Source organism: Trachurus trachurus (assembly GCF_905171665.1).
Source record: "Trachurus trachurus genome assembly, chromosome: 5".
Classification (NCBI taxonomy): domain Eukaryota; kingdom Metazoa; phylum Chordata; class Actinopteri; order Carangiformes; family Carangidae; genus Trachurus; species Trachurus trachurus.
Genome location: NC_139896.1, coordinates 7939267 through 7966893, shown reverse-complemented (window position 1 = coordinate 7966893; position 27627 = coordinate 7939267). Strand labels below are relative to the sequence as shown.

General features: G+C 40.6%; 2 protein-coding genes across 2 annotated transcripts; one reads left to right on the top strand and one right to left on the bottom strand.

Moving 5' to 3' along the window:
• Positions 1 to 337: 337 nt before the first annotated feature.
• pusl1 (pseudouridine synthase like 1) lies at positions 338 to 16291 on the top strand. The gene is made up of 8 exons (XM_083972074.1): positions 338 to 558; positions 650 to 710; positions 1659 to 1846; positions 5699 to 5848; positions 8718 to 8888; positions 15086 to 15140; positions 15363 to 15525; positions 16183 to 16291. The coding sequence occupies exons 1-8, from the start codon at positions 470 to 472 to the stop codon at positions 16245 to 16247; spliced, it is 942 nt and encodes a 313-aa protein (XP_083828200.1). The 5' UTR covers positions 338 to 469; the 3' UTR covers positions 16248 to 16291.
• Positions 16292 to 16415: 124 nt separating this feature from the next.
• Positions 16416 to 27409, bottom strand: LOC310986259 (ATP-dependent RNA helicase DDX19A). Its single transcript, XM_083972104.1, has 12 exons — positions 27165 to 27409; positions 25498 to 25537; positions 25300 to 25380; positions 25000 to 25135; positions 24483 to 24575; positions 24208 to 24310; positions 22071 to 22185; positions 21770 to 21947; positions 21404 to 21641; positions 21070 to 21232; positions 19718 to 19909; positions 16416 to 18971 (listed from the first exon to the last, which is right to left on the bottom strand). The coding sequence occupies exons 1-12, from the start codon at positions 27219 to 27221 to the stop codon at positions 18910 to 18912; spliced, it is 1458 nt and encodes a 485-aa protein (XP_083828230.1). The 5' UTR covers positions 27222 to 27409; the 3' UTR covers positions 16416 to 18909.
• Between the last annotated feature and the right edge of the window lie 218 nt (positions 27410 to 27627).

Below are 27627 nucleotides of genomic sequence, written 5' to 3'. Positions count from 1 at the left end.
TCCGCTCTCGGCGGACACATCTCCACCACATTGTAGACTCTCTGGCTGCAGTGATTTCACACCAGATGCTTTTTGCGACTGGCCAGTTGTGGATGACGACACACACACCCTCCGCTGTAGCCCGTGACGCAATCACAACGCGACAGACCGACCGACCGACAGCAGCAGCAGCATGGGTAGCTACGATACGAGGAGTTGTTGACATTTCTGCTCCTGGAGGTTTTTTGTGGTTCATTTGCAGCACATGCGACACAACATGTTGTACGGGAAGCCTGAGGTCAAACATGTGTTAAAATCCATCAGCGTGTTTGCGTTCACGTGGGTTACTTTTTGGAGATGATATTGAGATTAAAATGTTGACTGGAGCCGTGCATTGACTTGCTGTCCTGGGGGTCAGAGTTTGAGTTTTCCAGTGCACTTCCGGACTACAAATAGGCTACAACTGTTGTGTCGTCATCATGGTAAAAACATGATACAAACCTGTCAGACATTTGGAGAGACAATGAACACCTGGGCGCGTTACCTCATCTTTTTTCAATACATTGGAACAAAGTACAGGTAGGTCAAACACCTCGGGATTTACATGTGTCTTATTATTGAAATAATGAACTGTTGCTGATTATTCTATTGATAATCATTAATTCTGCAGTGGTGCAGTAAAAGTGGCTCCACATCAGCTGCACAGAAGAGGCATCCAGGACCACTTGGAGGTGATCTATCTATCTATCTATCTATCTATCTATCTATCTATCTATCTATCTATCTATCTATCTATCTATCTATCTATCTATCTATCTATCTATCTATCTATCTATCTATCATTTTCTGATGATGATCTTTTTTGCGCTTGAAGTTGCTTCATTTGGCGTATTAATCAGTCTGGGACATGAAAATAGTGTATTTATTTGTTACAATAATGCATAACAATGTAATGTGCAACATCATTTTTCTGTTTTATTTGACAGTAGAGAGCTGAGAGGAAATGAGGGGAGAGACTGAAAAGGAGTGACATGCAGTAAAACAAAAAATATAGCTGAATGTAATGCTGAGAAATTGGTTCCCCAGGGTTTTGGTAACAACTGAGGGCAATATTTGCTTTTGAATCATTATTACTTGAACACAACTTGTGTATTTATCCTCCCTTCTTCTTTAATATTCCCCAATCACCAAAATATTGTGATGAGCTTGATAATCTCCTCTGAGAAATTGAATCCTTATTGTTGTAAAATGTGTTTTATAAAACTGATATAATGACAGAAAGTTTTATGATTTTTAAGTGTCACAGGTGCAAATTTGACACGGTGGTGTTGAAATTAACGGAAACTTTTGTGATCTGAATTACATCCAACAGAGAGATGTTTTTTGTAACTTTTGCAGCTTCATTGATATAAATGGGATGAGCAAAATAATAGAAACACTTCCTATTGCAGAAACCACAAACCACAGGCTTATTCGCACAGAAAGTGCTCCTTTTCATTTAAGATTTGATGTGTTGTGTTTGCATTTTAATTGTTTTATTAGTTCAATGAATTAAATAAACTTATATAAACAATAAGAAGACGACAGATTTACTTGTCACATCATTTAAACTAAACTGTGAGTGAGTATAAGTTTCTTTTTTTCACCTCTTCTCTGATCTTCTCTTTGTCTGTGAGCAGGATGCGATAGGGAGGCTGAAGCCTGTCAACCCGGTGTCTCTGTCCGTGTCCAGCAGGACAGACAAAGGCGTCCACGCCCTCTCAAACTCCGCCCACTTCGACCTCCAGCGCAGAGACAACAAGCCGCATTTCACGGAGGACGTTCTCGTCGAGGCGCTGAACTTCCACCTCAGGACCGAACAGATCAGGTGAGTCCGGTTCAGGTTGAACATCTGGACACTTTTCTCCACAATGCATCTGCACAGTCGCCTGAAGACAATTCACTTCATTTTGTTCTCCAAAAAAAACTTTCTCTCATCATTAAAGTGAATGCATGAATGTTTCCAGTGTTGTTTTGCTGCTGAGCTGTTTCTTAATGAGACTGTTGAACAACAATAACAACAACACGTCACATGAAATCAAAGAGCTCATTTGTCTGAATATTTAATTCACATAACAAGACTTCAAATGTCTTGATAGAGATTTTAACAGAGACCTACTCTGCTGTGTCACTGTCATGCAATTTCACTGTTGTCATACAGTGTAAAATGTGATGAACGCCTGAGGGGAAACAGACACCTGCTCCTACTAGTTCAGCCTGATCAAAAATCACAGGGACCTCAAATCTCATTCTGATTGATGTTTTCTTTCATGTTTCATGTGCTGCGATAATGTTCACACATGTTCGTGGAAAGAATCAATCAATCAATCAATCAATCAATCAATTTGTTTATTTCGGGCATGTCAATTAAATCATCATCATCATACATCATCTTAGTTCAAGTAATACAATACACATGGCCGAAAGGGAAAGCGGGAGAAGCAAAAGCTTATCCAGTCCTGCCCCCATTACCCACAGAATAAAAATCTTTATCGTGATCTTTTCTTTTCTTTTGCTTTTTTACATTTTGACATAACATTCTTTTACTTATGACATTTTGACATAATATGTTACAGCAGTAGGTAGTATACAAAGCTGAAGTTTAGCTCTAGACAGTACATACAGATTACGCGTGTGTCTGCACATGTGTCCATATTTGTCCGTCATGAGTGAACAACAGTCTCATATTGTAACCTGGCATGTCACAAAGTCACAAAGTGGTCCAATCGACAGAGAATCCCTTCTCTTTCAGGATAAACAGTGTTTTCCATGTTTTTTGTTCACTATGTAAATGCATTGTGTCTAATGCAGGTGACATGAACTCAATATCAATGCACATATACTTTGATCTGTATACTGTATTTTAATGCAATCTTTGTATGTAGTCTATCCACTCACTGCTGCTCTTGAAGAGAGAACCACAGGCAATGGCTCTCAGACAAACCCCCATTACATTAGTGTTTAAGACCGTAAAGTGCACAAGAAGGAGAAACATCCCTCTATACATTTATTCTCACATCTATACAACAAAGCGCACGTCGCCTGAGGAAATGCCTCCAGCCATAAATCACACATTAAACCAGCAGCAGATCTGTGAGGCTGATGTCTGCTCTAGCGCTTACAGTAGCAGCCAACAGTAAAGCTACAGTGATGTGTCTTCAGGTCACTTGTTGAATCTTTAAAGGAAAAAAAAATGTTTTTTTAAACGACGCCTGTATGTAAATATTTAAATCCTGATTGAAAGTTTTTGTTGTGTCTTTTCACTGCTCCTACCTGCACACATCTTTTCATTATTCAAAACCACAATCACTTTGGTTTGGTCTGCTGTGACACACTGTGATATTTGGACAGCAGCAGCTTTTCTTGACTGAGTCGGGGCCAAGAAGAGAGATTGAAGTGTGGATAGTGAGAGATAAAGGGAGTCAGAGTCAATGAGAGAGGAGGAGGAGGAAGAGGAGGAGGAGGGAGGTAAAGGAAGCTCCCAGCATCGCACTAATCCCTAAACCTGCAGAGAGAAGGTTAGAAAGGATGATCCCTGCTCTGCTTTATGGTCTGCAGCATCTGTTAATACACACAAACGCACACACCGAGCTAAATTGAAATGACCATCATGACACACATCTTCTTCTCAGTATAGTATGAAGACAAAAACACAAAGCATCTTTTCACATCTTACTTGGATCAAAGCTAAAAGAGTTGCAGCAGTTATGATTAGAGCTTTGGTCAAAGCAGAAATTAAACAACTGAACGCCGTCGGTACAGATCACATGTCTGCTGCTCGGCCTTCACTCGTCTTTCTGTGAAAATGGACTTCAATTAGCCTGAAGTGAAGTGAACGGCCCCTTTCCCATCAGGGAAAACTGCTGAGTAGCAAAACGGTGCCACACCAAACAAAGCCCCCGTTTCCAAATGTGTGAGGCCATGCTTTGTAGACTGCTTATGAAAATTGTATGTGTGTATGTGTGTGTGTGTGTGTGTTTGAGTGTGTGAGTGTGTGTGTGGTTTGGGGGCCAGGCAAAGGCTGTCACTTCGCATTGGAGCAGGCGCTGGAGGCAAACGCAAGGGTTTCCTCTGCCACGTGTCACACCCAATCTCCTCCCCTGGAAACGTAACCTAGTTTCTCTCACTGTGCACACTAGGCGTACATGCATGCACACACAAAAACACACACACACACACACACACCTAGACTTTCACATGCATGTGCACAAAGCATGTACTTGATTACAGTTTGTTCTCATAGATTCCATGTCCTCCTCTCTGCTTCCCGCGCCCCTCACTGCTCATTATCTCCTCCTCTGTAACGCACACAATGCATGAGTGCGTTTACTGTGTGCAGGCACAGGCATGTGTGGACGAGCACAATACGGTGCTAGTGGTGGTGATGTGCTTTGTGCAGCGATGGTCAGACTTGCACAGCTGGCTGCAGCTCTTTGTTCTTCTGCTTTACAGATGTAGATACACGTGAAGGATCTCCCACTTGTTGTTACTGTGCGTTACATCTCTGACAACACTGAACATGGTTTCATCTTAATCCAGAGCATTAACAAAGGAAAAGGCTGCACGCTTCTCTATATGTTTCAGCTTTAAATGTGAATATGCTATTTATAAATAGACATTTATAACAAAACAATCTACATTTGAATATTTTCAGATATAATCACCTTTTTTTCCACTATAATCTGACTGAAAACCCAGTGAGTGGTTGTGTAGTAAAGAAGAAATAATTTGCCGTGTGCCAACGTTTTCATAGAAATCACATATTTCCATAAAGAACGACACTGACTCATTTAACATTTTTAAAGTTTACAGGCTTCATGTTGATTCCTGCAGCGCCAACTCACTCAATTATCACACAAGCTTGAAAAACTACAAAAAGTCTGAAAATTTAACAACATGGTTGAAATATATTCAATCCCCATGTGTTAAATCGTTTTGTAGATCTTTGATGTTAGAGCACATTGTGGTTTGTTGCTTCTTCTTTTTTTCTTGCACAGAGCTGAACATTGAAAGAGAGTGATTCAAGTTCAGGAGTCGAGCTTTGATCAGAAATGCAAGAACTCATGAATCGATCCGCACTGACTGATTTGATCATGAAAGGATTTGTTTCCTGTTCTATTCTATGATCCATCTCCGCCTGTGTGTGTGTGTGTGTGTGTGTGTCCACTGTTAACCGTCGCCCTGCTGGACTCACATCAAAGAGCCTCGGCCTCTCAGTGTGTTGTGATGCTAACTGTGTGAGCAGAAGCGTTTTGGCTCTTCATGTCTCTTGGCAGCCATTTCAGCTCTTTGACAGCGGGTGTGCCTTTTGTGCAAAAAGCTGCTACGTTGGCATTTTGGACAATGACTTCTGCACAGCGTATTCTTGCTGGCAGCACAAAAAATGTAGAGTATTAGCACCATCTGTGTCTGGAGACTTCGCTTTGTCTGAAACGATGGTTTGTTGTTGATGTTTGTGTGGAAATCAAACATTTCACATTAATAATGTCTGTGTCTTTTTTTTTAATACCAGTGCAGAGCATTAGCTGCATGTTGTATTAATGAACACTATGAATTAGAAATTGCTGCTCGTTACAGTTTCAGACGCAGAGTTTAAAGCTCTTCAGGCCTTGAATGGATTCATGAGCTTTTAACTGCAACTGCTTCTTCTTCTTCCTCTTCCCCTCTCTCTTTTTCCCAGGGTCACTCGTGCTCACCGCGTGCCTCTTGACTTCCACGCCCGTTTCCGCGCCGAGTCTCGCACCTACGTCTACCGGGTCGCCCTGGGAGTCTCCCGCCACTCTCCACTTCCCCTCACGGACCAGTGTCTGTGCTGGAGCCTCCGCAACACGTGAGTCGTTGGCCGCTCTCTCTTCATTGTCTCGTCCGTCCGTTCATCCTCCCTGATGATTCTCTGTGTCTTTACCACTGCTGCACCACTGAAAATGAGCGTCCTCCCTCATTATGTCTTCTGACTCTGAGGTGGACAAATAAATGAATAAATGAATGGTTTCCTCTAAAAGATAAAAATCAAGCTCAGTCTAATAACGAGGTTCCTACACACACACACACACACACACACACACTTGGAGACACATCCTCAATAAGCTCATGCCAAGCCTTGCAGAAACAATGGCACGTTAAACACATGAATAATCCACACGTGCCACGCCGGAAACTGCAAATTAGGGCCAGTCAAACAAAGTGTTTTATCTGAGTCGACATCCTAAAAAACAAACAAAAGGAGACGGAGGGAGGGATAGAGAGGATGCAGGGATGATGTTGGACTGAGGGAAGATGGAGGAGGGGGGGGGGGGGGGTTAAAAAAGATGGGAACAAGACGAAGCTTTACAGCCCTGGACAATGTTCTTTAAGCTGCGTTTGGACCAGAGGGAGCGTAAAGAAACACATTTCAGAGAGTGTACGTACGAGCATTTGTCGGCTCTTCTCCACTTTTTGGGGGAAAGTAGGGCAAGATAAGCTGCAGGCTTATACACATGCAGAACAACACCCACGCACATTACTCTGACTGTGTGTGTATGTGTTTTTTTTTCACTCTCTTTCCCTCTTTTCGCTTTCTCAACCTTCTCCCTCTCCTTCCTCTCTCTCCCTCTCTCTCTTTCTCTCTGGCGTCTCGGCTTCTTTATCCCTCTCTCATTTTCAGCATCCATCTCGTCCTTCCACCCCTGAGCATCTCTGCCTCAGCAGCCTCTCTCTCTCTCTCTCCGTTCTCTCTTTGATCTGACTCTCCCTCGTCATCATCACACCCCCTCCATCGTCCCCACTGCAAAAAATATTAATCCCCTCCACTGTTTATTTTAAGACTGACTTTGGTCTTGGAGTCGTGCATTTCTTAGAACAAGAGCAGCGGGTTCATCAGTCTGAAGGAGGAGAGGTCATGTGTGGCTCTGAAACACTGTGAAATCCGGAGATGATACTGCAACAGAATAATTGACATTATTGCGAAATGATTTGCATTATCTAAATAATCTGGAACAGCATGTGCCGGGTTTTGGAAAGGTATAACAGATAATGTAACCTCGAGCATAAGCAATACAACACTGCCTCCATAGAAATGATATTTATATACAGCTGAGACCTGGGACCAGATTGCATCGTGATCAGGATGTGCTGTTAATTTACATATTATGCAAGTGGCAAATACATCGACACTGAGCATATAAGTGGATGATCATAACAAGGTTTTTTATTTTCCTGCAAAAATAGTCGATCTTGCTGCACAAATATCCTCTTGTCTTATGCTTTGTTTTGAATTTTTATGGTTGTATTCAGGTCAACAGTCTGGTTCATGGAGAGAAAAATAAAAGTTCACAGTGACTTCAGACACATGACATGTTTATTCACATTTAACCAAAGCCTGAACCTAAACCACAGTCGGGGCTGCGGATACAAATCCCAGACTCCTCTGGTGTGACATGTGAATCATCATGTGCAGCTTTCTTCTTTCTTTTTTCTTTTTTAAATCATTGATATGAACAAAATCCAACCAGCTATTGTGTTTGAAAGGTCGATTGTACGTGACTAAGAGTTGAAAATCTCAAAACATTCAATGCACGGACATAACAAATGAAGCTCTTTGACATAACAAAGAGAAAAGCAGCAAATGTTCATGTTTGGAAAGTTGAAATCTTGGCTTTTTTCCTGCTGTTTTACTTTGATCATCATTTCATCTCTAATCCGAAGCAGCTGTGCTTATCGACCTTCACATATACATGATAATTCAATGCAAAATAAAACTGAGACCCTTAGCCTTCGCTCTCTGAGGTGCAGGTATACTGAAGTCAGTACTAACAGTGCTAATGCTAATTCATGCTAACTGATGCATAGTTGTAATAATACTGCTGACAAGCAGGTGTGTAGCATGTGTAATGTTCACCATTCTAGTTTAGTGTTACAGCATACTAACACTTGCTAATGTGCATTAAACAGAAAGTATGAGGCGATGCCACTTCCACGAATTTGCAGGTACATGTATATGGACATATGAACAAACATATTAAGCAAATTACACTTCAGGACCTTTTAATATTTAAATGTTAATATTATTTTATTCCTGCATCAGTTATAATTTGAAAACAACTTTTTCTGAATCCTTAAAACTCAAACAGCAGCTGATGAAAAGTTACAGCTCAACCTGATTGGCTGAGCTGAGATCAAACTTCAATCTTTTTAAATAACGTTACAGCTCGGGGGAATAACAGACGAGCTGCGCTGTCATTTTTTGCAGCGTTCAGCCACATCTTCATTCACGGCGAGCTCTCCCTTCAAAATTTAAAATTAGTGCTTTAAGATTTTAATTAGTGAGTCACTCAGCACACTCATCTATTTCCTTGCTTGCTGTATCTCCCTGTGTCAGATCATATTTAAGCAGTGACAGGAACATGAGACTGTAGAGAATCAGAGCGCCGGGCTCGCTCTCGCTCTCTCTCCCTCAAATGAGCCGCTCGTCGACATGCTCTCCTCGTTCACGTGGCTTTGTGCCTCTGAAATTTCATATTATATAAATTATTATTGAGGGCAGGGACATGGAGGCCTGAAACCAGTCGTAAGTACATTACACTGCTGCTGCAGGCCGACCACAGGTCGCAAAGAGGCTGCAAAGGTTAATTTTAAAACCTGTGTTGCCCATAGAAAATGCATTTATTTTTCATGATGACTAATTAAAGAAAAAAAAATCTTCTTTTTCTGTCTCTGTTCAGGGAGCTGGATGTGGGAGCCATGCGTGAGGCCGCTGCCCTGCTGGTTGGGACTCACAACTTCAGCAGCTTCAGGGCCGTCAGCTCGGACCTGCCCTTTAAAGACCCCGTCAAGACGCTGGACGTGGCCGACATTAAACCAGGAAGCTCTTTTGCACACACGCACTTCCACAGGTGAGCTGTAGCAACCTGCTCTTAATGGTTTAAAGATGTGTAAATATAAGGCATCACGTTGAAGTTGCATCAATACGTTGTGACACTTACGCAACAAGCTGTAAAAAGATCATATATAGATGTAAACAGTGGGTTTTTTGGCCATAAAACCAAAACAGTGAACTGAAAGACACTAAAAAGTCACATGAGGAGAACTGCTGAGTTGGCTGGTAATTCTCTATACATTATATCCATTGATTATATATTGATTTAGTGCAGCTTTATGATGAAATGAGTGATAATGATATATTGGAGATCAAAAAGTTTATTAATGTGACATTTAACAATTGGAGAAATGCTTTTATTTGCCATTTTTTCAAAAGTTAGATGATAAAACTGCAATCTACAAATCACCAATACCTTTATCATGTTTTTAAATACTTGAAATAAAGTGAAAAATGAAGCTGCAGCAGGTTACAGGAACAAAAGCAGCCTAACGACACATTTAGAGGTCACTAATTACATATTCTCTCACGGTTTCCCCTTTGTGCTGAACTAACTATGTTTGCAATAAAAGGGAATAAACATAAAATACTTCCTCAAAAGTCAAACAATCAATTTTAAATAAGGGAACTGATTGCTCCAAATCAGCGGAAAAAAAAGAAAAAGAAACCCAATTACACATGTGCTTTTCCACTTCCAAAAGACAGATCATGTTTCTCAATCTTGCGTCAATGGCTGCTGCTGCTGCTGCCGCTGCTGCTGCTGCGGAGGAGGAGGAGGAAGAAGAAGTTGGCCCAAAGTTTTAAATCATTTACAGTCGCTCCACTCAGCCAGATCTGCATGTAACAGCCCAGAAGAAAAAGAAAAAAAAAGATAGATCTCTCCATGGAGACTCAGTCAGAGTCAGTGGAGTGTTTGATGTGAATCACAGGTCAAACACACTCAGGTCCAGTGTTGACAAACTGAAGTGTGTGTGAGAACTGAATCAGATCCAGTTCAGAACAGTTCGTCCTAAAAATAAAACACACATCACTGCAGAATGTGTTTTAACCCTTTTTTGGGCAAGTGACTACATAACTTGTTTGACAAACAAACAAAAAAGGTTTTTTGAGTTTAAGATAAATACTTGTGTTTAGAATAAGTTTTTTTTTTTTACACATTTTTGTGTATTAATAACTGTTCCGTTAATTTTATATACACCTTTTTGAAAAAATATTACCTTTTAAAGGTGTTCAGAAATGGCCGTTTGTCTTGTTTGTCGTGCCTCCTTCTACGAGTTTCCACAAGTTGCCGCACGAGTTTACCCAACTAAGGAAAACGAATTTGATTGGTCGTTATCGAGCGGGCGGGATATTCAAAGCTTGGGGCGAGACCGAGCTCCGTGTGTGTGTATCTCAGACGTTTGAATGAAGGATGACAGATCCAATATCAGTGGCTGATGAATCGTGAGCAGGCTGACGTATAATCCGTGCGCCTGCATTATCCAATGTGAAAAAAAATACCACACTTTCATCCCGGATTTACTCGAAAATAGAATTTTGCACAAAGTTTGGGCTCCATCATCTGATAGATGAGTTATTACACTAATTTTATGACCCAGAGTGGGCTCACATTCATTTTTCTTTTCTGTACAGCTTTAAGGGTGTTGATTGACCTTGATTTGCAGTCAGAAAAAACCCAGAAAGAATCTGACATGTAAGCCCACACAGCTGTGACACATGTTGGATAATACAGGTAGAATCATTTTTGTTTTTGTTAATTAACATTCTTAAAAGATTCAGTCTAATCCATTGGATAGATATGAGCAGGGGGGAGAGGGGGGTGTGTGGGCTCTGTGAGATTACACATCCATGGGGGTCACTCTTCATGCCAAATACCACTTTCATGGGCATTAATTATTATTTGCCCCTGAGGATATGTTGCGCAGGAAGGATGGACACGGCCATCAGCAGCAGCAGCAGCTCTCAGACTAAATGTCACATCGTCCCTGAACCCCAAACAACACAAGTGGAGCGTCAGACCGAGAGCATCTGAGATCTTTGATGTACCGTAGGCGAGGCAAAGCTTTATTTATACAGCACAAGGACAACTCAACATGCTTTGCATAAAAAGAAATGATCAATAGTAAAAAAAAACATCAAAAAAATCTGACACATTAAAAATAAACACTTTAAAAGAGAATAATAAAAACACAAACAGGAGAGAGAAAAGAAGAGGCTAGATAGATGAATATAGAGCAGTCATTCCCAACCTGTGGGTCGCGACCCCCTGGTGGGCCGCGGAGGTACTGCAAGTGGGCCGTCAAATAATTTCAAAGTAGTATGATTTTTGTGAACTAAATAAAAATATATGAATTAAAAAAAAGATATTCAACATGTTTAAATACCTTTTTCATTGATTTGTTTTGTTGTGTGCTCTGAGAACGCATAATTTGGCCTCCGTATTGTAAATGGGGTCGGAGGGTGGCTGCAAACATTTTTCAGATTTACAGAACCACTGATATAGAGCATAAAATAACATTATAATAGTGATTTACATTAAAATCATTTAAAAGATATAATGCATCTTCAAAGTATCTTAAAAGAACTCATCCATATGCACAAGAGAAGAGAAACAGTCATGTTTAAGGATAATTTCAGTTCTGTTTCTAGGTCGTTCCAGCTAAATGATGCTTTACCGTGTCTAGTTTGCACTCTGTCTCAACAATCTTCCATGAATCAGCAGATCTCACTGGGTTTATATTCCAATAACACGTCTCTCATGTGCCTAAACCATTTAATGTTTAACTAATTGATTCTATAGTTGAGTGGGAGCCAATGTAAACACTTGAGAACAGGACAGAACTGTTAAGTGTTTCTGCACTAAAATGTCCATTACTGAATTTTCAGCAAATAAAAACAGTTTCTTTTTTTCTTTTCTTTTTTTTTTATTCTCCACAGATTTCTCATGAATGGTGGCTGATGAAGCCTTTAGATTTATGTTTTTTGTCTGAAGGCAAAAAATAAAAAGCCAGAGAGAGTTGAGCTGTGTGTTTTTACTTTTTCATGAAGGTCACTATTCTAAGTAACAGTGATAAAAACGAGAAGAAACCGAGCGGTGAATTATTGAAAAGCCAAAGGTTGAACTAAATTTTTGATCCTAAAACAGGGAGCTGTGTGGTACGTGACGCTGACTTCTTTGTTCTCTGTTCAACCAGGACAGAAAATATGGGATTTTTCTCTTTTTTTTTCATTTTCCCTCCCCCAGAAACAGATGATTGGATGATCTCATCATTGTCATACATAAATAAACAGCGTGCCCATTTCAGAGCTTTGTGGTGGCCCGTACTGTACATTCACTGTAAGACCGGGTTCACTCCTGGTTGGGAGACTTATTGTAAATTTAATTAGCATAAATAATTCAGACAGACTGAGAACATGTGGGATATCACAGAATCCTTTGGTTGTATTTAAAATTATACCATATATAGTACATACAGTACAGCACAGGAATGTAGGAATTTAGTTTTTGTATTGTTCTTTCTTGTGCAACACATAACGATTTTCAGATTTTATCAAAGAACTTTAAATGCTTAACCTTCAAATGCTTAACCTTCCTCTTGTGTTTGGGCGGTGACCCGTTTTCAGGTTTTAATGCATAAAAGTACCACTTCAATTTGTTTATAGCATCAAGGCTTTTTGACACTGTCAGGAACCTCTATTTAAACAAAATAAAACATAAAAAATGTTTTTCACAAAAATTTTAAAATGCTCTTGTTAAAATTATAACATCTATGGTGTTAGGGTAAGTTTTGACCCGGTTATAACGATAAGAACAATAATTAGAGTTTAAACTGAAATCATAAGTGTAAAACCAACCTTTTCATGGATAAAGAAGCCTAACAATGTAACCAAGAGATGAGAAACAAATGAGATGATAAATAATTGTTTTTAGTGTGTTTTACAGCTGATTTAAGACACCATAGATGCAGAAAGCTAACACAAAGACAAAGGTTAAGTTACAACCTGTTAATTAATTAATTTAAAATGAGTGATTTTCAGTGAAATGTTATATGAATAGACTTTGACATTAGATTGTGGTGTTCATGTTACTCTCAGAATGAACTGTAACTGCTTTGTTGATCCCTCAAAGATGCTCTATGTAAGTTTTGTTTATTGCCTCACAGACCAGAATTAGTAATAACAGCTGATGGTTCTGAGTTCTTACTGTCTTGGTTTTTTAGGAACTCAATGTACAGCTAAGGAGAATCAAAGGTGTCAGAGGCCAGACATAAGATATCCGCACACATAGATTTGCATTTATATCTTACGTCGAGCCTCTGAGAACTCAAACCAGAAATACACAGAGCTGATTTTGTTTCAGTGAGATTAAACACAGTTCCAGAGTAAATTTGCAAAATTTCATAATTTTTACGTTCTGTGTTGTGATTCAACTGCAAAATAAAATTCACTTGCTTCATATTCAGCTTTTAAATGCAGCTGTTCAAGTCGAACCACACACTCTCCTGCCTTTATATCTTTACCTGTCGCCACATAAATTTGTTTTTTGTTAGAGATGTGTGTTCCTGCAGCGTGAGACACAGAGCACCTCGCTCCAGCTTCATCTGAAAGATACTGTCCCTCAGCAGAGTCCATAAGCTAACAGCCCTGCTGCCGTATGAATCCGTCTCTGCACTCCTTACATGTCAAATGTAATCAGACAGCGAGCGCTGAGTCAAATTTGCATTTGACCCAATTCTCTCCGTGTGCCTGTTTGCTCACTTCGCTCCTTTTCTCCCCAAAATATCAAGTCAGTCACTTAAACACTGAGGCCACAAGCATCAGTGAAAAGAAAAGAAATTGAATGTCAAATCGCACACACACACATACAAAAAAAACACAGATCCATGTTTTCAATTGCATTACCCATAATCCCGTTGGGCCTAAGCTGCAGTGGCGTATTCAGCATGTGACATTTAAACAAATCTTTGCATGAAGAGAAGCCCGGACTTCATCTGATGTCTGGCAGAAGAATGGATGTCACATCAGCCTCCGACTCCGTCCACACAGAGGAGAGAGGGAAGAGAGGAGGGAGGAGAGAGGGAGGGAGGAGAGGAGGGAGAGAGGGAGGCATTGAAATGTGTAACAAAAGAGAGATAAAGAGGAGTAACATAACAGACATGATGCAGGAACCTCTTTAATTTGAAAGGAATGATTCACTTTGAGGTTTTCAGGTCCAGGGAGATAGGAAACAGATTTTTTTTGGGCATCGTTTATGGTTGGAGCTACGGCGGTATCTGATCGTCTTCGAACCTCCGACTTTCGTTCTTGATCAATGAAAACATTCTTGGCAAACGCTTTCGCTTTCGTCCGTCTTGCGCCGGTCTAAGAATTTCACCGTGCGCGCAGAGGCTCATGGGAAATGTAGTGTGAAAACACTTTGCTTTTCGAAACTCTTCATAGTCCCTTTAATGTTTCCTCTTCTCCCATAATGACTGAATATTTCTTTTTTTAATTTTTCAACAATTACAACAACAAAGCTAAAGTGCAGCTTCTTCCCAGAGGCTCTGAGGCTTATGAACTCGGTCTGTCCTCTTTGCACTTTGCACTGCTGTGACTACTTGCTGCTTGGTTTATCTTATTCTATGAGGCTATTTTAACTATCTATTATTATCATGTTTTATTTGATCCTGCATGCATATCTGTATCGGAATAACATAATGGATCCTTTAAGTTCTTAACATGTTGTGTGACAATAAACTTATCTGAGAACTGAGAACTGCATTTGACAGCCACTCATGATTTTGTTTCTGCTGGTGAAGTGACACTTTAACCCTGTAGCAGTGTTTAACCTCTCTGCTGCTCGCCACGCTCAGTCAGTGATGCCGAGCGGACTCTGTGCCTTCAGCGATTTATTCAGCATTTATAAGTGTTTCGGACACGTCTTAAGTAACATAACAGACATGATGCAGGAACCTCTTAAGTTTCCCCTTTCTACAGCCCAGCCTGCTCTCAGAGAAGCTGCCTCCATCAGCGCTTCCTTGACTGAACAATCCCCATTTATCTCATATTCCATGTTGTAAACTGTTTTCTTGCTTTTCTTTGTTTTTTAAATAAACTTGCCTTGCCTCAAAGCCTTTACACACAAAAAGTAAACAGCTGTGATTTTAAATGAGCATGCACATACGGTTTTTATGTTTGTGAAAAATTGACAGTTTTGTGGTGTTTTTTTTGCAGGAACATCCCTATCTGGGAGCTGACCTTTAGGGCCAGATCGTTCCTCTACAGACAGGTGTGTCCTCAAGTTTCTTTACAGTAACACATCCTCTTGATGTATTTAATGTGCTCACATAACCACAGTGTGTGGTTGTGTAGCTCTTCTTCACGTTGAGTTTCTATCGCCATCTGCTGGTGACGACTGAAAAATCTCTTAGTCCTTCATCATATTTACTAAAAGGATCATTCAGCCTAAAATCTGAAAATAAAAAATGTAAATTTGTTCCGTGTGCTCCAGGTGCGGAGGATGACGGGGGCCCTGGTGGCGGTGGGACAGGGACGGCTCACAGTGTCCCAGCTGAAGGACGTATTAGACGCCCAGGACTCTCTGGCCTACCCTCAGGGTCTGGCTGCTCCGGCCCACGGCCTCTTCCTCACCAGGGTGGACTACAAAGCTGCAGGTGAGGAGGCTTAAAAGGATAGTTCACCCAAAATTCAAATTGCACTCATTATCTACTCACCCTCATGTGGACTAAGGGCTGGGAGAAGTTTCAGAGTCCTCCGTGGCTTCTCTGAGTTACAGGGGGTCTCGGCGTAGCAGTGCATGTCCATATAACGGTTGCAAATGGATACCACTTTTCTTCGTAACAAAAAGACACACCAAAAAACATCCAAATACCTCCATGCTGCTCGTATGTAATGTCCGTCTTGTATTGAAGTCAGTAATCGCACTGACGCCGGCGCAAATAGCGCAAAATTTGAACGGACCAGGAAGAGGAGCTTCCGCTACAAACAAGCTTAAAATATAGACTTATTTAATTTTTTTAAATTTCGGGGCTTCAATACAAGACGGACATTACATACAAGCAGCATGGAGGTATTTGGATGTTTTTTGGTGTGTCTTTTTGTTACGAAGAAAAGTGGTATCCATTTGCAACCGTTATATGGACATGCACTGCTACGCCGAGACCCCCTGTAACTCAGAGAAGCCACGGAGGACTATGAAACTTCTCCCAGCCCTTAGTCGACATGAGGGTGAGTAGATAATGAGTGCAATTTGAATTTTGGGTGAACTATCCTTTTAATCACCTCTTTTTTTCTTTCTTTTACCTCTTTAGACTTGAAATTTTCTCAACACACCTCAGAGGAGCAACTTATTTCCACTGAGAACTCAGGCGATTGATGCTACTTGAACAATTCATTCATGTTTATGTATTTCCATATGTGTACTGATTATAATAAAGTTTTTTTGTATTTATGTGTTTCTCTTTACCTGGTAAAAAACTAAAACAAACAAACATCCCAACTCTCGTGCACTTGCAGAAATAAGCGTTAGACTACAATACAGATGGACATCTATATGTTCCTTTAATTCAACATATTAAGAATACATAACTGTGTCCATGAACGCAGCTCAGCTACAGAATACCACACACCTTGAACCTATCATTGTCTACACATTTTACCTTCAGGTTACAACAGACAACTTGCTCGAAGCCCGGTCAGGTCAGGCAGTTATTACTCCTACGTGTACATGTATGAACTGGGTTTTTGTAGGTTCGCACAATTATCAAACATAGGTATACAACATGTGGAGAGGAGTGTTAAGCTCTATAGCCAAAACTGCTGCTTTTTGTGTGTCCATGGCTCTTCGTACAGTGGTAATTTCTTTTATTACATTATGGATCAACAAAGTGCACACACACACAGACACACGCGCCGCACCCACACATATACACACTCTCTCTCTTTTGCTGATAATGTATACATCCAAATGTCCAAATAAAAACTGCATACACTGCTTCTTTAGCCAAAAAAAAGTCTGCACGGACTTATTCATCGTGGACTCTCAGCAACACTCGCTCGCTTCTAATTTGGCTGCATCTGCTCACTGAGTTGAGTGATTTTTTTTTTTTTTTTTTTTTGTCAGCAAGTTGTCCGTAAACAGTCCATTAAAACCGGACTTCCACCGGCAGCCGTTGTCATCGCCGTCGTCGTCTTCTTTTTCGGTGCCGGTGGGAGCCAGATGAGGTTTGTAGAAGGTTCAGACTGACCAATCACTGCCCATTGAAATGTTCCAGCGCATTGATCAAAAAACACACCAGACATCATCATTATTATCATCAATAACAACAATAACGTTTCCTTAATTTTTGTCCAGTCACCCACTGATAACAATGTTAAAACTGATTTAGGCTCACCGCATTCGAAGTGCTGCGTCTGTCAAAATTGAACCTCATGAGGAATGTTTTCGCACTTCTTAGAAGTGTCAATAGTTTACGCTATTATTTATTTAACCTAAATTTTTTTTTTTTTTTTTTTAAACATATGTACACAAGTACATGTTTCCTAACCATGCGACCATGTTGGAACAACACAGTGAATCTGATTGGCATAGGTCCTCTGGTCCTCAAGTCAATTCAGCATTTGGTTTTTTAAGAATAAGATAATTCACACAATCCCTAAAGACGCCTCCATAATTCAATATATAATCAAAATTTCAAGTGTTAGTCAGAATAGTAAGCCCAATGTCTTAGAATATCAATAACAAAAATCATATCTATATATAATGCACTTGAGGAAGGCATTGCGTATAGTATATATATATATTTTTTAAACTCACAATCCTTAGTTAACAGCACAGTCTGGGTGAAGAATGTAGCTGAGCTTAAGTCAAACTGATTGAGACCCTGATTGAGAAGATTGTGTGGGACAGTGAGACACAAAGGGAAACGGATCACAACGGACCTTAACGGCCACGTTGGGAATTAAAATGAGGTTGTTGTTTTTTTTGTTTCGTTTTTTGACAAGACAGATGAAAAAAAAAAAAAAAGACTTATGATTATTACTCAGCAGTGACGCCAAGGCCTCGTCCTATGATAATGGCCATGATATTTTGTTTGTTTTTTTTTACTTTAAATGACATAAATAACATGCATGTAAAGATGTGTGGTTGGCTGATGATTGCTTACTGGTTAAAAACACAGAAAACACCAAAAAAAAAAAAAAAAAAAATCCATGACCTTGGAGTTAGTGGTGTATTATCACTCTAGACAGCCTTTTTTTTTTTTTTTTTTTGGCATTTGACTACACACCCTGATGCTAAAGCTGAGGTTAATTCTGGATTAATTTGTGTTATGTGAGTATAAGTTGACAGTAGTTGATAATAGCTATCACAGGTTGATAAGTTTGCATAGACCCTTGAAACCCAACCAACACCATCTCATAATAACATAATCTTAATAATAATAATAATGATTTTAACTACCGACTGGGAGCAGCATACCCAACTTCACCCTTTGTACTGGTTTTGGTAGATTCAACAAAAGCACAATAATAGTTATTATTAAAAAAAAGCTGTAATCATCTACATGATATGGTTACATTCAGTTATACTTTTGTTCTTTAAAAATCAAAGTGGCACATACAGATTGTTATTTCTCTATCAAGTGTTTTTGTGAATCTCTTTTGTATCATGCCACCACTACAGCCAACACCAAATAGTGTTTTTTTCTTTTTTCTTTTTCAATTCATGTGTATTCAGTAAAACAGAGTCAACTATGCCTGCATCATGATACACAGTTATAAACTCATAGACTTTATTTAAAGAAGTACAAAGAGTGAGGTGGGTATGTTCCAGAGACAAAACACTCGTCTTGAGAGGAGACATATCCACGTGTAAACATATGCTGTTGTGTTTGTGGTTCTGCTCTGTCCTCTGACAGCTAAGAAATAAAAAGCATAAAACACTGTAGGAGCGTACAGTTGTTGGGGGAGCAAAGAGGGGGGAGGTGGGAGAAGTCGAGGCCACTGCCGACGTCATCGTCATGCGATCACGATCCTCTTTAGCCGGCGATTTTCTCGATTTCATCCAGATCGTCTGTGTCTAGTCTTTCAATCTTTTTACCTGTAGAGGGAAAGATCACATGACATGAAAGGGGCTCATTTAGAAGACAGATAATAAGATACAGTATTTAAAAATTCACTTTATCATCACAGGGTTCCTACAGCTTAAGCCAAGTTAAGACTTTTTTAAAGCCACTTGAAATTAAATTTAAGACTGACTTCATAATAAACACAAATGCAGAAAAAAAATAAAATAAAAATACACCACATCAATTACATAGGGTTTACAATTTTACCCACTTTCCTATGTGATCCAAGGTAAAGTGACTGCTACATGAACATTATAATGTGTCTCTTTCCAGCTGTCCTTTCAAAATAAATGCATAAAAAGTCAGGGAAAAAAAAAAACACTGACTCGGGAGCTGGTGGCGGTGAGAAATTTAGCATTGACGGCCGCCACTAACTTCTCTATGTCGAAATGTTACCAATTATTTTGAGATTTGAGACTAATTACAATCATAAAATACCACTTACCATGTGTTAACATTTTTAAGACTTTTGAAAAATTGATTTAAGACATTTTAATGCCTTGTTTTTAGATTAATGAATTCAATGCCTTGTAAGACTTTTTAAGGATCCGTAAGAACCCTGCATCAGGTGTGTGTGTGTGTGTGTGTGTGTGTGTGTGTGTGTGTGTGTGTGTGTGTGTGTGTGTGTGTGTGTGTGTGTGTGTGTGTGTGTGTGTGTGTGTGTGTGTGTGTGTGTGTGTGTGTGTGTGTGTGTGTGTGTAGCTGTTGTCAGACTTACTGAAATGCTCCTGGATCCTGTTGAGGATGTTCATGCTCATCTTGCTGTCCACCATGTTGATGGCCAGCCCCCTTTTGCCGAATCGACCCGTGCGACCAATCCTGTGCAAGTACGTCTCGTTGTCGGGGTTGCCGTCTTTGTCCACTGGCAAGTCAAAGTTGATCACCACGGAAACCTGCTCGACATCGATACCTGAGTGTAACATAGGCAGAGAGACGGTTATTATTATTTACAGTGATTGGAGCCACGTAGTTCAATCCTGAGTAAAGGACGAGCACCACTAGTTTGGAAATGTTACAGGTAAACACGATACCGTCTGAAGAAATGTGGAATTAAAATGTTGGTTCATCTCTTCAGTAAAGGAGCAAGTGTTTATGAGATCCCTTAAAGGGATAGTTCAACATTTTGGCAAATTGACCCATTGCCATAATCCCTATAGTCATAGCAGTAGGTTTGTTGCCTTTAATTGTCGGTGCAAGCTATTTTTAGAACGGCGGAGCAGAGCCGTGAGCTGCTCAGAGCTACGCTACGGAGGCTAATGGGATTTCTTGGTTTCCCTCATCAAATACACAATCCAACAACTCCAAAACGCTCTGGTGGACAAGTTGTGACCTGCACATTCACCACGCTATGAGATAATAACAGAACGTTACGAGAAAGAGTTGTTTTTGAGGTAAATGCAGAGACTGCTTGCTGAAAAACTGCCCCCGACGGGAACGCGCATCAGCGGTTTTGCATGAATTTACCTCTAAAACAACTCTGTCTTGAAACGTTCCGTTATTATCTCATAGTGTGGTGAATGTGCAGGTCACAACTTGTCCACCAGAGCGTTTTGGAGTTGTTGGATTGTGTATTTGATGAGTTGAAAGAGGGAAACCAAGAAATCACATGAGCCTCTGTGGCGTAGCTCTGAGCAGCTCACGGCTCTGCTCCGCCGTTCTTAAAATAGCTTGCACCGACAATTAAAGGCAATTAACCAACTCCTAAAACTATAGGGATTATGGCAATGGGCCTATCCCTTTAAAATACATCTAAGACCCAGCTCACCGCTAGAAAATGGGGTGAAGAGAAAGCTTCAGGTAAAATGTAAGGTTTGTAATGGGAACACTAAGCAGCCACACCACAGAGAAATGTGCTGTGGTGACTGAATGGGCTCAGGTGCCATTTGAAGTACCATTGTGTACTTCAAATTTGCGTTAAACGTGGTCAAATACAATGTGCACTTCTCCCACATTTTATTCCTAAATCCATATTTCCTCTGATTCTGTGTTAAAACTACTATCAATAGTGGAGAATGAACATGCAACAGTTATAATCACATTAGATTTATTCTTCCCGTTCACGGTGCTTACCTCGAGCACAAACGTTTGTAGTGACGAGCACCTTCTCCTTGCCGTCCCTGAAGCGCTCGATGACGGCGGCCCTCTGCTCCACCTGCATCTCGCCGCTGAGCAGCGCCACCTGGTGGCCTTCTCTGGAAAGCTCCCCTGCCAGCCAGCCTGCAGTCTTCCTCGTCTGCATCACAAAAAGAGACGAGTGCGTTTCAACAACCAACAACATATTAGTTTAACAAAAGGCTAAACAGCAATAATAGTAGGAGGATACATTATAATCACAGAGAAAAAAGCTACAAAAGTTAAAAACAGTCATAATAAATGAACTAAATCTGATTCTGTGTGAACTCACATGACAGAAGATCATGGCCTGAGCGATGGTGATGGCGCCGTAGATGTTACACAGCGCCTGGAACTTCTCCTCCTTGCTGTTACACAACACGTAGTACTGTTTGATGGTGTCCAGCGTCTCCTCTTCTCTCTTCAGCTTGATGATGTTGGGGTCAGGCACGATGCGCTGGGCGAAGTTCCACACCGTCTCCTCAAACGTGGCCGAGAACAGCAACATCTGGCAGTTTTTAGGAAGCATCCTGTGTGACGGGGAAGAGAGAGTTAAAGAGTAAATCACAAAAAAAACTCAACTTGAAGAAATATATTCACAAGATAAATAATAGGGTGTAGATTTGCAGTATTTCTATTTCAGATTTTCCCCTCTGACCTCTGGATGCGGATGCTCTGGTCCTGGTGACCCTGTGTGGCGATCATGACGTCAGCCTCGTCCAGCACGAAGACCATGATCTTCTTGGGGTCTATAAACTTGAACTTGCTGCACCAGTCCAACATGGTGCCGGGTGTGCCGATGACGATCTGTTCCTGCAGCTTCGAGCCTCGTTGCACTGAAACACGTGCAACAAAACAAAGGTCCCGTCAATCGGACATACAGTGCGTCACTTTGCACCGACGGGAGCAGTTCAAGCTCTGACACAGTGCAGCTCTGTGAAAAGCAGTGAATCACTCACATTTGTTCCCTCTGATGGCGTAGACTAGTCTGACCTCGGGGTAGTGTTTGCCCATCTGCTCGATCACTTTACCAGTCTGAAGTGCCAGTTCATAGGTGGGTGAGACGCACAGGCACTGATGGAGAGAAACGACATGAGGGAGATAAGTGATAAAATTGTCATTAAGCTCAAGTTATCAGAAGGGATGGGTACCGATACTCGCTACCATAATGGAACCGGTGCCGACGTAACCAGACCGAAAAGAAACGCAGATTTCGGTGCAACAGGATTTTCAATTAGACGAACCGGCCCTTTAGCTCTGTTGCTGTGCCAGTGCTACACGTGTCGTCACGTCAGTTTTTGTTGTGTGCCAGAAGAGCTGCCAGTAAAAGTGAAGTTTTTTTTTTAATTGCCTGTTTATTTGCTGCAGTGATGCGCATAGTGGTATCACAGTACACGCACAACTTTTTCATCAACTGATCCGTGGACCACTTCCGTGGCGATCCGTGGAGAGCGATCCAAACGGATCACGGATCAACAACGATCCTTTGCACCACTACCTGTCCATTCCTCTGCTCCGCTCACGACCAGCTGAGCCAGAGCACAATGGATGTGGCGCTACACAGCAGCGTGTGTGTATGTGTAATAACTAGGGCTGGGTATTGTTGAGAATCTCACGATTCGATTCGATTTCGATTCATTAGGTCACGATTCGATTCGATTTCGATTCAATTCGATATTGATTGAAATGCTTCGATATCGATTCAGTATCAAGCAGAAATACACAAATAAGAGTACCAGATTTTTTTTTTTTTTAATAATTATTTGTTTAGTTTCATGCCTTATGAACAGCCATAGTATAACTCATAGCATAACAAAATATGACACTGCTTTAACACTGAACTACAGAGCAGCTAAATTTAAATTAGGCTATGTGTTACTTTCCTCTTGGAAAATAACTCATAACATTTTGAGTAATAAAACAATACAAAACAATATTATTAATAATAGCCTACTGCACAACTGAAAATATTGTAGCGACCCCGCAGTAATGTTCTTGTTATGATGTTTAAGTTCTGTGATTTCTGACTGACTGTCAATGTGTATGGTACGGGCAGGTGGGATGAGAAACTGAGGGGCTGGGGTGAGTGTGAGGAAGACAGAGTCCTGTCTGTGTGTAGGTGAGTGAGTGAGGAGGAGCAGAGGAAGAAGTGAGAGCAGCTGTCAGATAAGTTTGTGTTATGTTGTTGACTTGTCGTCGGGTCTGACGCTACAATATCAATAACAACGTGTGCTTAACACAAGGGGGCAGTTGTCGGTCTGACTTTAGCTTTTTCGCGGCACGGAAAAATGCGCATCTGGTGGCTCAACCTGGTCAGTGGGTGCTTGAGCGCCGGAGCACCCACGGAATCGGCGCCTATAAATACAAAAGGAATCCCCACATCTGCTTTCAGGTTTGAAGGCGCTGGCTTAACGCTGCTGCTGCTACTCACTCCCATATTGTTATGGTTTGGTCTAGTGCGGCCCCCGTCCGTACAGCGCGAATCACACGAGGATGTTGCTCGCAGCGCCCCCACTGGCCAGGGGCTTGAATCGATTCAGAAGATTGCTGAATCGATATTGAATTGCAGAGAAAAGAATTGCAATGCATTGCTGAATCGATATTTTTACCCAGCCCTAGTAATAACATCGCCAAGAAAAAAAAAGTAATCGACACAAGCTGCTGGTGTTGATACACTCGAGCTTTTGTTATGATAATTATGACAGTTTTTTTATATTGGTTAATTTTTTCCTAAGTCTTAGTTGTATTTATATTAGGCTATTCATTATAATATATGATATATAATTATTAATTATATATATAATATTCTGTTCAACTTCCACGTTACAAAATGCCTTTTTAGGACAGCACCGTTAGCAGCGCTTTAGGACAAAGTTTGTATGCTTTCCATTCTTTAAGCACGGTTTCAAAAATACCTGTTTGGCACCGGTATCGGATAAAAACCTAAACCATCCCTAGTTATCAGCATTAAATCATTATAGTGAGATTAAGTGAGAGAAATAGACAGAAATAAGAAATACAAATGCTTATCAGTCAAAAAACTTCAGATTTTAAGTTGCGAATCTCTGTAACAGTGACGTAAGTGACTGTGCTCACCTGTGGATATCTGTTGTTGGGGTCTACGTGGCTGAGCATGGCCAGGACAAAGGCAGCTGTTTTCCCTGTTCCTGACTGCGACTGGGCAATCAAATTCTGTGGACTAAAGGAAAAAAAAAACAGAGAGTTAGGTTTTGTTTTTTTTTAGCCATGGCGCCTCACATTTTGTCATGCTGGTAGAAAAATTATTATTCAAGTTATGTAATATCTGTTAACGGGGAGACATTTTTAGCGACTTCACAACATCTGCATGCAGTGTAATAAAGGATACTCACGGTTCAGCCAGCATCATAGGTAAGGCAGTCTCCTGGATTTTAGATGGCCGGTTGAAACCCATGCCGTACACACCCTGAAGTAGCGGAGGTTTGCTGCACAAACAGGAGGAAACAGGAGGAAAAATGTGTCATTTCTGCAGCATTTCCATTTATTTTACATCTTTGTGAAGTGACTCACAACTTTTGTTTTTTTTGTACACACATTTCAGCAGGTGCTCACATGCCTTTATAAACAGGGCTGCATGAGTAATCAGAATATAATTGAAATTGCAATATGGCCAAAGGCAAAGTGCAAATCACAGGGGCTGCAAACAATCACAGAGGTTTGCTGGGTAAAAAAAAAACGACTAAAAAGCACAACTTGCACAGTGTCTTCAATTATGGATTGTTTTTTTATTCAGTGAAATCAGCTGTAAATCAGCCTTTTCACTACATGTTACCATACTAAATACTAATAACTAATACCTTAAAATACTGTGGGAAAATGCATAGAAGAAAGGAAAAATAAAACACTTACAGTCGTAGCTCCTCGAAGGATTTGACAGAGTACAGTGGAGAGTTGGGATCTTTCTGCAAAACTTCCACTTGATTCGTGTTGTTGACTAGATTGTTCCGGATCAACTTGTTCAGTAACGACTGTGCCGCTTTGTCCTCTGGGGGGAGAAACGAAAGTAAACAATGATATTGCCGTTATGGTTTGAACTCCAGGGAGAGGGAGAGAGAGAGAGAGAGAGAGAGAGAGAGAGAGAGAGAGAGACAAGTGGGGGAATATATCAAGAAGACTATTTCTGCAACATATAAATAATACATGTCGCACCTTTATCGTCGTCATCTGTCGTCTTCTCTCCGTCACCTTCTGACTTTGCAGCTGTGGATTCTGTCGCATTAGCAGTTGTTCCTGGTTAACAGTAAAAAAAATGATATTACACATATAGTATTTACGCCATGAACATTGTTGAAATGTCCTTGTTTTCTGACCAACTTCATCGTCAGCTTAAAAAAAAAAAAAACTCACCATTTTCCTCTGGTTTGTCTTTTATTTGAAGGCCACCGATCTGTAAAGGGGAACAACAGAAAGTTTTAAAGAGTAGTTGTGATGTGTGTGACTGTGTTTTCATTCAGTCTCTCATATTATATTTTGTGGTACTAACTGGGACCCAGTCGGGACCATTAAACCTTCATATGAGCTATTTTGGAGCCTCTTGCATCACTTTGTTAGGTTGCTTTTTCCTTTGCAAGTTCTCTGATGCTTTGTGGTCTGATATTCATGACTGTCTTCAAACATCGCTCCATCTGAATCTCTTCTCTCTTACAACGACTTGTCACAGACAATTTGGAAGACGACTTTCTCATCAACAATATTCTCATCCTGGGTAAAGTGCAAATTTCTAAAAAAAAAAATGGACTCCTAGGTTTCTTTTACATGTTTCATAACGAATTTCTTTGTTTCATAAAAGCCCTCAATCTTATCAAAAAAGAAAAATGGCATTAAACTATTATTATTGATAAATATGATCTACAAAAGAAGCTCAAGCCTTTGTTTATTTTATAAATGCTATACACATATATATGTGTGTGTACAAACATGCATTTTTTTGTTTGCTTTCTTTCCCCGGGTGGTAGGTCAATGTGTGTGAGGATCATGAATTAGAAATGTGAATATTTGCTCTGCAAGTAGATTAACGGTGTGTGCCTGTGCCCCTAAATTTTCTGCTTGTATGCTTAAACTTTTAAGTTTGTGGCCACTGTGCTGGAGCCCTGAATAGTTATGTATAAACATTCATAGCATAAGTTTTATTAAGTCTTAAACATTTATTATCCTCAAACATTGGTAGTGACGCTGATTTATGATAAACTGGGAGTGGTCAGAGCTGTAAATGCACACATGCAAGATCTCTGCAACGAAGTTGCAAACTTTTATATGGACATTTAGCCATTTAATACTTTATATTAAAATAGTTTTTTGGGGTGCAATAAGAAAAGCCTACTATTTCGTTTTATATATTAGGATTTTCTATTAAAATAAAGAAATTTTAGACATGTGTTGTGTTCTCCCTTCATCTGGAAAAGTATCGCAACACATGTTGGTACCGGTGTCGATACCAAAATGTTTATGTCGGGACAAAACACTACGAGATTATAACATGCACTTCTCCCACATTGTATTCCTAAATCCGTATGTTCTCTGTCTCGTGTGTTTAACCTGTTATCAAACATGGAGAATGAACATGCAACAGTGACAATCACATCGTATTTACTGGCTGCACATTCGCAAGTAAATTAACATGCACTGTCTCAACTTTTGGGGACAAAATGCCCCCCATTTAGGTGAAAAACCTGGAGCCCTGGTTTGTGCTAAAGTGCTAAAGCTACTAACTCAGTGAGCACGCAGCAGCAGCAGCAGCAGCTAACTTTCTTTAGCTCCGAACACAACCGGGTAAATTCTTGTTCACACGTTGATTAAACTCTCTCCAAAACTAAACCACAACACAGAGTCAAAACTACTCAATGAAAACAGCGTTGTTGGATAATTTCAAGTGCTAAAAATTAATGCTGAGCGGCTGTTTTTCTGTTTTTTTTAGGGGGGGTTAGGCCACACAGAGCATCCTCCACCTCCTCCTCCTCCTCTCCTAACAAAGCTAACAACACGGTAGCTCGTGTTGCGTAAGTTTCGGTTTTTACCGATTCCGCCGCGGCTTCTTGCTCGTCCACCGCCTGGGCCCAGGAGTCCGTAGACATCGTGGAGACTGTTTTTCTTTCTTGTTTGCTTCTTAAAACTGTTAACTCCACGGAACAGCTCGAATGGAAAGGTAAAAAGGCTAAAAAATGCTAGCTGCGGACTGTCTGCGGAGTCAGTAAGTGACTACTGTGTTTCAGCTTCCCCCCACAATGGCGGCGTGCGGCCGAGAGCTGAGCGCTGTGCAGCGGCTCAGAGCGTCCGGCTGGAAAAAGGAGCGACGCACAACATTGGTTCCCACCCCACACCACACCACACCACAGGTAACCAAAGATACTCAGGGTTACCCAGGAGGACACCAGCGTTTTAAATCAAAACAGAAATATTATTTTATATGATCATATTGAAGAGTTCATTTGCAAAAGCAGATAACTCCGTTTTTAATTATTTACACCAAGTCAAACCAAA